This window comes from Ixodes scapularis, unplaced genomic scaffold (assembly GCF_016920785.2).
Source record: "Ixodes scapularis isolate PalLabHiFi unplaced genomic scaffold, ASM1692078v2 PGA_scaffold6__148_contigs__length_123643588, whole genome shotgun sequence".
In the NCBI taxonomy this organism is placed as follows: domain Eukaryota; kingdom Metazoa; phylum Arthropoda; class Arachnida; order Ixodida; family Ixodidae; genus Ixodes; species Ixodes scapularis.
In genome coordinates, this window is record NW_024609881.1 from 103,065,980 (window position 1) to 103,077,364 (window position 11,385).

An 11,385-nucleotide genomic window follows, 5' to 3' on the forward strand; every position below is an offset into this window, starting at 1 on the left:
GTATCTTCAAATCGGTCCTTCTGATACTTGAGGGAACTCGCGCTGTTTCAACTCTACATAGCCTCACGTAGGTTAAGAATAGCAGGATCCCACGAACACGCTCATTGGACATCACTTCGTTGCGGTGGCGCTATCGTCGCCACGGCGCATGCGCAAAAGCGTCAATTTGCGCGAATCCTGGTTTTGCGCATGCGCGGTGCCCATACCTGGTGTTGGTAGACGCGGACATCTTTGAAAGCGGCGTGTCGGTCAATATTTGATACCTTCACTTGACAGGTATATATACCTGCTCCAAAAAGAACTGCATCCTCAAAAGAAAAAGAAGAAAAGCCGCTTTTCATCAATTTTGCTTTTAAGGTACGTCTAAACAAAAATATATACGTTCCTCGTAGGGTACCTTGGACTACACGGCTGTGACTCAAGGACTGAAGTACACAGCCAACGTCGTCGATGAGACGCTGCGACTTTTCCCCCCTGTGGTCACGTAAGTTTCAACAACATTCAACCCTATATAAAAAAAAAGTTTCAATTAATCTTTGAAGCATAGAAGTTAACCTATACATTACAATAGCTTCGACAAAACAGATGTTTAGACAATTGAACCGACTCTCTTTAAAGCGAAATGGAAGAATCTATCTCATTTGCAAAGGGAAAACCATTAAACAAAAGCGTTCCTTGTTAATCTCGTCGCACAAAATAACAACTCGTGGAAAGCCATATGTGGTCGTTCACTAGCACTGGGATGCTTTGCAGTAAATTGCGTTCAGCTATTCTTTGGCTATCAGGAAGTGCTTTTCTGTAGTCACTAATATTGAAAACTACAACTGCACAATGACGACTAACGCAAGATTTTAATTTTAAACTTTCAGTACAGGCTGTTACACAGTTGGCTGTCCGATAATTCAGAAACTGCACGGATTATCCGCTGTAGCTTCGTTGTAGATATGGCTATTGGCGTGAACACACTCCGAATAATTGTATTTTTATGATACGCGGGTCCCAATCCTGTCTCTTCCTGATTGGGGCTCGCAGTATACGCCAAATAAATACGCACGCGCACGGCTCACGTTTCACGTCGCAACCCTTCGTCGTCCTGTCCACACGAGTAAGTGCTAGCTAACCCTTTGACGCGATTTCATTCCACCAAGGTTCACGACCAGAGCGTCTGTAAACGACTTTGAGTACAACGGCATCAAGTACAAGGCAGGGACCAGTGTCATCGCTCCTACCATCCAGGTGCACATGGATTCCCGGTACTGGCCAGAGCCGGAGAAGTTCGACCCTGACAGGTGAACACAATTCGGCTTCGTCTACTATTGTCATTGACAACTTTGGGGGTTTTATCGGCCAATGCAGCGCTCTCATTCGGCAGAGGAGCGGTGGTAAAATGACCGGGAGACACCACTCCCTACGTTTCGAAAGTTGACAATTATCTTATATACACAAACTGTTTGATGACCAATAAAACATCACTTAGACCAGTCAAATATGGGTACCAAATGAAACAAAAAAGCGTGAAAAAGAAATCGCCTCTTGAAGTTTCTGATGGGTCGGCTTGAACTTACTGAAACAGATATAGAAAGTACTGGACAAGACAAAACAGCTGTTTTTGTCTTGTCCCTTCCGTCAAGCCGGCCCATCACTACTATGTACCAACTAGTTTAAAGTAAAGCCTCTAATATTGAGGTTTCTAGCACCTTTCTCGAGGCACTTAAGCAAAATCACGAATGGAACCACTTTTATCTCTCATTATTGATGTAATTCAGCTAAATAACAAATACTTTGTGTACCCCATAGTTTTTGCCGCAAAACAAAAAAAAAACTTTACACCGTGAAACGCTTATTTTCTACCCAAATGTAGCCAAATACACACTCATTTTCCACCCAAATTATATATAAACATTAATAATATAGAATACAACTTTATACAAACAGAAAACAAATTAACTCACTTCAATTCCAGAAAATCTTCCTCTCTAATAGACATTATATCGATATTACAGTTAAGTATTAAGTGAAGTAAGGAGTGTGTACTTTAATGATTCCACTAAATAATTATTATGGCAAGACGGTTCAGTCCAATGTTCCGCCGAACGAGTTGGATAGGTTACTACCTGATATTTCTAGCTCAGAAAGGTTTGCTAAGGTATACTCATTTAATTTCTAACTCAAAAGAGACCTATAAGTGTATACTTGTGTATATTGAAAACACGCAAGAAATTATATTTTGTAAATAAGCTATGGCCACTAGAACTGTATGACGCATTCTCAAAAAGGCGAACAAATTTATTTTGCAATAAATATATCTTCCTTATCTTTGAACAAGTGATTGTACCCCATACTAGGTGGCAGTAATTTACGTGCAAAATTAATAGGGTCTGATATGCAAGTAACTTTACGTTCGTAGGTAAATGTACTGTTTCAAAAGACGAGTCCAATGAACTTGGACAATCGAGAAAGTAAATAGTTCACGTGACTGTCTCAAAACATGTACTGTTTAAATATGACGGCAAGAGTTTTAAAATGCTCTATTATCTTTATAATATATTAATTTAACACGAGGCTCTTTGTAGTAAACACTTTTTTTCTTTCTATTCTTGGGCCGAAAGAGGATTGAATTTGTTTTACTAGTATTGCTTTTTAAACCCGTGGTCCCAAGGCCAATTTTCCAGCGCTCCTAATATCTATTTTGCACGACTAATTTGACCATCAGTTTTAGCTGAAAATAGAAGGCTCGTGCCATACGCATATATTAAGAATGTAGCTCCTAAATCTATGTTAACAACGCCGTTAATATAAATGTTAAAATCAAAGGCCCAAAAATTCTCCCCTGTGGCAAACCAGAGACAATGGGCTTTGTTGTAGACGAATATCCATTTAAATAAGCATAGTATATAATTTAGATTATCCAGATATGACTGAAGCAGCAGAAGTATTATACCCCAAATACCGGGAAACTCAATTTTATTTTTATTAATAAGTTATGGTTTAAATAATCAAATGCCTTATTGAAATCAATGAATACGCCCTGCGCCACTTTTTTGCTTCGTCAAAACTCCGTAAAATATATATTATTTAATACATGCAATGCGAGTTTTGTAGAACGATTCTTCAATCCAAATTGAGCTTTTTTGAGCATTTTATGCTTACCCAAAAGTGAGTAAGCATAAAGTCACCGGTCTTCAAACCATAGGGCGCCCTGTAGTTTGAAGACCGGTGGCTTCGCTGCGTTTCCACAGGAGTTAAGGCTTTTTTTTTTTCTAACTTTTTTCTCAGGTAAGTTCGCTCTTTGCGAATTTTATAGAAAAAATGCACCACCTATGGCCAACGCTGTACAAAATCGGAACGCGATAGGTTAATAAACCGATTTGTGCGGTCGGTTTAAAGAACCTGGTCGCTATTTGGGACACTGGGTATATCTGTATACCAGGTTTTGAAAAACATATTAACTAAGGCTGGGCATCGATTAATAGTTTTGACCCGATTAATCGCCACACTTTAATCGATAAAGTAAACGATTTATCGGTCTCGTTCATTTACATGCTTAATAATTTTTTCATCAACTCCAAAATAATGTTTTCCCTTTGACTTTGATGAATATGTAATGAATGGCGCCATATAAAATTTTGATTATGAATCAACCTCGGTAAGATACTCACTCTGACAGATTATTACTTCAGCTGCCCGAGCGAAGAGGTTCTTTGATATTCTCCGGCAAGAGCGAGCTTTTTTTACCGTTCAGAATAGTCTCTGCTTCGCTAAACGAACACTCGAACTGCGTTGAAGTGGAGGGGACACATGTACCCTTCTGCACGCCCTTGTCAGGAGTTACAAATCTTGCCCCCTACAGTTCACTTTAGGCTAAAATTTTACCTAGAGAGGTTGCCCTTCACGCAGTTGTATAGTCGTCCACGTCTGCGTGGTGAAAACGTGTAATTTTTACTTTCGTTTGCTTCGTCAAAATGTTACCGACTAAACGGTTAAAAATATTAGTCGCGATTAGAGCATTAATCGATTAATCGTTAGGTTAATCGATCAATTTCCCGGCCGTAATTATAACGTCAAAATCACAAACCTAGGGGGGGGGGGGGCGTTTTAATTGACCAACGAATTTATTGTTCGCAGATCGAATATTAACATGAAGATAGCTAATTGAAGAAGAAAATTCTTCTCCGATGCATGTTTCAAACTGCAAAAACAATATACAGTTTTTTTGTTTTTTTTAAGCTTTACAGATTTGTTACCAAAAGGCGTTAAAGTTACACTTATGTGGCTTGTGGAAGCGAGTTATTCGGCCAGGGGGACATTATGTGGGTGGCTATTCTTTCCGATAAGTCGGCTAATTAATTAAAATGGTTTAATTATTTTTGATTGGTGAAGATAGACATATGGTTCTAATTAGAAACTTACTGAGCGTTATCGAAAACCACTAAATCAATTTTTTTTAACGACTTGAAGCTCGTGGGAAACTCGGGGGCGCGCCAAAGTTACCCCTCGTGCAGCTGGCGCAAAGCTATGGCAGTGGCGGAACACGATGATAATCTAATCATCTGCGTTCCGCAACCGCTAGCCTTGTACTTGCTCCCCGAGTGGCAACTTTACTGCACTACTACGCTTCTCACGCGCTCAAAGTCTTTCTGAAAATGACTGATTTTGTGGTTTTTGATGACACTCAGCAAGTTTCTAATTGGAACCATATATCTATTTTCATTAATTAAAAAGTTAATTAACAAATTTTAATTAATTAGCCGACTGATAATTACGATTAGCTCTCTACACTATGTCCCCCTGGCCGTATAACTCATCTGCACCAACCGTATACGTTTAACTTTCACGGCTCTTTTAAAACAAATCTGTAAATCTTCAAGAAATACACCCTGTATATTTTGAGACTGCAGCGACAAAAAGTAATAAATGAAACAAAAAAAAAAGAAACGACGACCAAAAAGGAATTCACTTCAGCTGTTGAGCACATCTTCGACAAGCCAAGTTCGCTCTTCACAGTTATGGCGCGGTCACCGGACAACCTTGAAAGGAACCAACCACCCTGCCGACCGGCTCCTCGCCATTCGCCCAGCTCCTTGCGTAGATTACAGCGATTCGCTCTCCCACATGCTTTGAGGAAAAGTAAGCGGATCAGATTTCTTAGAGCGCACAGGATCGGCCATTTCTCGCATTGATGATAGCCCGTTGTGAGCTTTCTATGATCCTTGTGACGCGTTGCTTTTACCAAAGGCTCGTTAATGGCTTTCCCCTATAGGTTCTTGCCCGAGAACGTGGCCGAGCGACCCGCCATGGCGTACCAGCCCTTCGGAGACGGCCCGAGGAACTGCATCGGGAAGCGCCTGGCGCTCCTCGAGATCATCTACACGGGGGCCCGTATGGTCCAGAAGTTCAAACTCACGCTCGGAGAGTCTCAGAAGGTGCGTCATATACATGGCGATAGCGATGGGGACCTGGCGAAAAATGCTTGCCGTGTATTTCACGTGTTCATGCCATGGACGCTAGACGGCAGACCTGTCGAATGTCGCTCATCCGCCACAGCTTCTGGAAATGCGCTCTAAAAAAAAGTGTGAGTTTGCTTTCCTGCAGAACACGAAGACAGCCAATCACGGTGAATAAGAGAAGGACCACAGCGAATGACGAAGCTTACAATGCGATTAGACAAAACAAAAGTAAGCGCGACGTTTCACTTGCCCACTGTACCTGCGCACGTGGCATTCTTCATGTCTAAGCGTATTGCGAGCATGGTTCATTCGCTGAGACCCTTCCATTATTCGCAACGATCGGTCATGACGCGTGTTCTGCAGGAAAGTAAGCTCACACACGTTTAACGTGAAAAGTTCTTTGGCTAGTTCCTCCGGAATTCGTAAAGCCGTGGCCTGTGACGTCCCATAATGCAACGCGCGCAGTGTTGCGTTATGGGACGCCACGGACCTGTACACCAATTCAGTTTGTCCGCTAAATTTAGCGGGAAAGTTGATTTGGTGTTTGGGTCAAGTGACATGAGGTCACGTGACGTCAATTTTCCCGCTAAATTTAGCGTGAAAATTAACGTCACGTGACCTACGCGCCAATTGAGTTTCCCCGCTAAATTTAGCGGGGAAATTGACGTCACGTGACCTCATGTCATGGGATGCTAGAACGTTTCATGTATGCAACAAAATTGCCCAGCACTTTGGCATACGATTTTTTTTAGACTGCAAGGTTGTAGTGATTGGTGTCCTATGTCAGCTACAAGCGGCCAGCAAACACCTCACTGATAAAACAAGGCCGTAGTGCTGAATTTTCTGCGTCATAAACCGGAGGCCAGCGCAGGACACCGCTTAGACAGGTGTTCTGCGTTGTCGTTCGGCTGAAATTCGTGTCCTCATTGAATGAACGCCAGCCTTAGCCGAACGCTTCGCAGCACTCTTGCCCAACCTGTGCCCCGTCCTGACCGCTTGTGCGTGGCGCAGTAGCGTACCAACTTGTTTCTGAGTGGCGGGGGGGGGGGGGGGGGGAGGGGGGCAAACCCCTTGGGCGGCGCCGGCCACTGTTTGCCCTGCCCAGTGGCGGCTGTTTCGGGGGGGGGGGGGGGGGGGGGGCAAAACACATGCCTTGCCCCCCCTCTGAGAACTGAGGGGGGGGGGGGGGGGCAAGCGCCCCCCTTGCCCCCCCCCCCCCCCCGGATTTTATGCCAATGGCGTGGCGTAAGAAAACCCAGCACTGCGGCATTGCTGACTTCGTTGGTGACAACGTACTTATGTCGAAATCGTTGTTTCTCGTCATAAAGCAAGGAAAATATAAGAAGAACTTAGGGGACAATAGCTGGTAGGGGGGTAGTCATTCGCGTGAACGGGACGGCTCGTCACGGGAAAACTCGTCATAATTCAGTCGGACAAAGCGGGCATCTCGTCCTGTGAACCCGCACACGAGGAAAAGTGGACGCAATCACCTTCTCGACCTTGGAAAGCTCGGCTTTTCTTTCTGTTCTTGTTCGCAGCCTATATTAGTACGACCGGTTTTCGACAGGTTGCAGCTGCGGGGATAACTGAAAGATCTCGAAAGTGCGAAATAGAGCTGGACTGGAGCGATCGTCCAACTAGCCCAAAACAAAACCTATAATGTAGGGTTCGTTAGCATGCGGAGCCCAAGTTCGTCTGCTTCTTGAGAAGGGGTCGCAGTGACGTGAGAACGCCGCGCTTTGATTGGCTCTGATGGACGGATAGTGGGTAGACCTCAATGCTAGCTGCCTCGAGGTCTACCCACTATTCTTCCTATCGGAGCCAATCAGAGCTCGGCGTCGTTCTGACGTCACCACAACCCCTGCGCAAGAAGCAGACAAACGTGCCCTCCGCATATCATTGTCCGTTTGTTAATCGCTTCAAGGTGATAGTTTCCAGAACAAGTTGGATCCGAGCCCTGGACAAAAAACCCTCACAATACTTTGAGGTTGGAATGGGTGGCACCCATATGGGTCATACTTACTTATTTATTTATTTATCCTGCTTAATGTGCCCACAAACAGCTCGAGGTCTTATTAGTGCGCACATATTACAAACAATGAACGAACACATACAGACAAACAAACAAGCAAGACGTGATTTAGAAAACATTAATTAAACTACGGAGAACAATGGAGAACAACAGAGCACAGATGTTTGTCAAGCGGCCAACAATGCTCTTCTAAACTTTAAAAGGGGTGAAAACAATTCTAAATCCCTCCTATCGCGATTATAAAGGAGTTGAAGGCGTGTCATCGGGGACTGGACACAAACTTTCTGCGGGTAGAAAAGAAATGAAAATCTGGTCCGCTTTTGGGGGAACACTGAAAGAAATCGCACTTAAAAGTAAAAGCGCATCAATTGTAGCGTTCACTATCTTATACAAAAAAGTCATGTCTCGCGCTCATCTTCTTTGATGCAAGGGTACCAGGTCAAGTAAGTAAGTATTCATATTCAAAATAAATGCGCCTCCCAATCCATCGATCGTAAACAATACGCACTGGACGACGCTGCACTTTTTCTAAAATACATGATTGAGTCGATCCAGTGGTGTTCCATATCAGAACTCAAATTTGGACAAAACAAGGGCGCAAAATAAATGAATCATGCTAAAATTCTGCGTCATTCGGGAAATAACGCCTAACACCTGATAAGAATCATTCAAAACTTTGGAAACATGCTCAGTAAACGAAAGGCGGGAATCAAACAGCACTCCCACGTCACGAATAGTATCGGACCTCGCGACAGCTGAACCTAACATGGTATACGGATACTCAATGCAGCTTGTCTCACGGGTAAAGGAAACAACCTTGGTCTTACTGGGGTTAAGTAATAAATTATTTTTTAAGCACCAGTTTAGAACTGCCTGAACATCGTCTTGCATCTTTAGACAGTCAGTGGTTGAATGAATTTCGCGATAAATCTTAACATCGTCTGCAAACTGCAGCACCTTTGAATGCTGCACACTGTCTACCAAATCATTCACAAAAATGTTTAAAAACAACGGCCCCAGATTGGACCCTTGAGGCACTCCAGTATTTAAAACGTATGAGGCAGAAAAACACCCTTCATACAGAACTCTGTTAGGTCTTCCGCCAAGATAACTAAACAAACAACTGCAAAACGAGCTAGTCATGCCCAATGCTGAACATTTGGCGAGTAACAACTTATGATCTACGAGATTAAAAGCTTTAGAGCAATCGAAATAAATAACATCAACTTGCCCACGGGACGTGACCTTAGGTAGAGTGTGTTCCAAAAATGATGCGAGGTTTGTTTCCACTGAACGCCCTTGACAAAAACCATGTTCGTTGAGACAAAGAGACGATATAAAATGAAAATAAATATGCTTACACATTGCCTTTTCAAATACGAACTTCAAATATTTCAAATGCCTATTCAAAGAATATGGCACAAAACCGCGTTCCATATACAGATTGAGCTCACCGACAGCCAACACGGCGCACACATTCTCCTCTATGAAAAAAAAATATTCGTGTACCTGTACATAATACACACCGCAGCGCAAAGGACAAGGGCAAGTAAAAAAGGTAGACAGGGTCAGCGCTTGTCCTGTCTACGTCTTTTACTTGTCCTTGTCCTTTGCGCTGCAGTGTGTATTATGTATAACCAACAAGCCCATCAGATCATTCTGGTGTACCTGTCCCTTAGAAGTTTGCTACGATGTGCACTGCGTTTGCAGGGACCTGAAGTATGTAGCAAAGAGAAAATCGCGACCATGCAGGGCGTGGCTTGTGATGTCGATCCGGCTTCGCGATTGGTCCTTTGGCGTCCTTATCGGCTAATGCGGCAATCTCCTTGGCTGTCGAGCAATATTGAGATGCCCTCGGGAACCCCCGACCACGCCCTGAGTTTCTTAAGCTGTCATTGATATATAAGTGGACATATCAAATGGGAGACTTACTAAGGTTCGTCTTAACGCGGAGAGCAAGTTCGTCTGCTTCTTGCACAGGGGTTGCGATGACGTCAGAACGCCGAGCTCTCATTGGTTGATTGAAAAGAATAGTGGGTAGGCCTCAGGGCATCCAGCATTGAGGTCTACCCACTATTCTTTCAATCATAGCCAATCAGATCTCGGCGTCTGACGTCACCGCAGCCACTGCGCAAGCAGCAGACGACTTGCTCTCCGCATAGCAAAACTTACTGTCACATGTCACGTGACAGGAGAAAAAACGACTTTTAGAACCGGAAATATGGTACTTACTTTCAGTTATTGGATTATTTCGACGCTCCTCTTCAGAACGAACATTTCTGTGTGCAGATGCATTTTTACCAACAAAAGCGTGTGAAAATCTCTAGTGTGCCGAATCTAGGCTTGAAATCATTAGGAAGTAATTTCGAGGGTCAGTCACGTTTTGGGGTTAATCGTGATGAACGTAATAAAGGTTTCTTCTTTTTTTTTTTTTTTTGGAAGGGGGGGGGGGGGGGGACGATACACAGATCAAAGATTTGACGAGCTCTATCGACTTGCAGGGAACCATGAAGATGGAATTCCACGGCATGGTGTCTTCGCCGGGCTTGGGGCCATGGATCAAGTTTGAGAGGCTCTAAGACCTCGTACCCGCCTGTCGCACAAACGCTCGTAAACTCTGATATTCATACGCTTGTGTCAACAACGCGAACGCTTTATTGTGTATATATATATATAAATGAGAGTCGTTTGATAAAACTCGGCCTGCGTTCAGTTTCGAGAACGCCACACTGGAGATTAACTTTTGTTGTCTGCCATCTTTTAATTTTTATAGTGTAACAAACAGTAATCGTGTGGAACTTGGAAATCTTGTGAGGGTTCTCTCTCTCTCTTTTTTTCATGTGAGATTCGCAATAATAACGCAATTTTATAACCTCCTTTAAAATTCTTACATCGATGAATATCAAGGCCGATTCACACAGTTGCGTTGAGTTTGACCGAGTGCGAGGGTTACTATGGCAACAGTTGCGTCGGCTCCAACAAAGCGGGGTAAAAAATGATTTTGTTGGAGCCGATGCAGCTGTTGCCATGGCAACCCTCGCACTCAATTCGACTCGACACGGCAACATGTTCAAGACCGTCCAGGTATTCCCATCTACGATGACTATAGCACCTGTAAGGCAACGACGAACTTGAACAATAAAATCATCTTTATTCGTCTGCGTTCATCTCCTGTTAATTATTTTCAAAGACGGACCACGTGATGTAAACAGAGATATTAAGAGCCTCACAAACGGACGTGCAGTGAACCAGAAATCAGAAGGCGAGCCCCTCTGACTCAACGGTTGAGTCAGACTCCGGGGTTTTGACACACGCCGCGGCGTACGGAATTCGGAAACCTAAGAAAGGTGCGTCTCCCGCTATTTTTAAAACGGCGCAGAACTCCTCTCTCTCAAAACCAGGGGGGAAGAAAATGAAAGGAGGTGACATCATATGACGTCACTGCCCGTCCGCCGCAAGGAGTGCTCGCGTGCTCCACCTCCACTTTCTTCCAGAAACCTCTCCATCTTAGCTGTGCCGGTGCCAGCATTTAAAAACACTATACGAAAATTGCTTCCGAGCTAGAACCACGTGACCTAGGTCTGACGTCGATTCGGCCCATTCAAGACACAGACCCAGTCTTTAATTTTTTTTTTTTTTTCTTAAAAGAAAAGAAGGTTTCACTAACTCTGCAATATAAGCTTAGAACATGGGCTTTCCGATTTTCCCAGAAAAAAAAAAAAAAACAATCACAAAAAACAAGTAGCCTATGGCAGTCACAACGGCGGCGTCTGGTTCCTGATTGGTCCTTTCCCTCGCGGGACTGCAAGCCCCAACGTCACTTCCGGTTCAGAGGGACTCGCCATCTCCTCTATTTCAGGACTCCATGTTCCCTCAGTTTTTCAACCTGTCCTCCTCTCTCCAACG

The 11,385-nt window shown here is 43.8% G+C and overlaps 1 protein-coding gene across 1 annotated transcript in view; it reads left to right on the forward strand.

Annotated features, from left to right (window-relative positions):
- The window catches only part of LOC8041207 (cytochrome P450 3A14), a 33,594-nt gene extending 22,954 nt beyond the window's left edge, over positions 1 to 10,640 (forward strand). Inside the window, exons 11-14 of the mRNA XM_029967548.2 lie at positions 393 to 484; positions 1,149 to 1,289; positions 5,261 to 5,423; positions 9,981 to 10,640. Coding sequence (XP_029823408.2) covers positions 393 to 484; positions 1,149 to 1,289; positions 5,261 to 5,423; positions 9,981 to 10,058 — 474 coding nt within the window. The 3' untranslated portion in view covers positions 10,059 to 10,640. The remainder of the gene's footprint in view (positions 1 to 392; positions 485 to 1,148; positions 1,290 to 5,260; positions 5,424 to 9,980) is intronic.
- Positions 10,641 to 11,385: the final 745 nt, after the last annotated feature.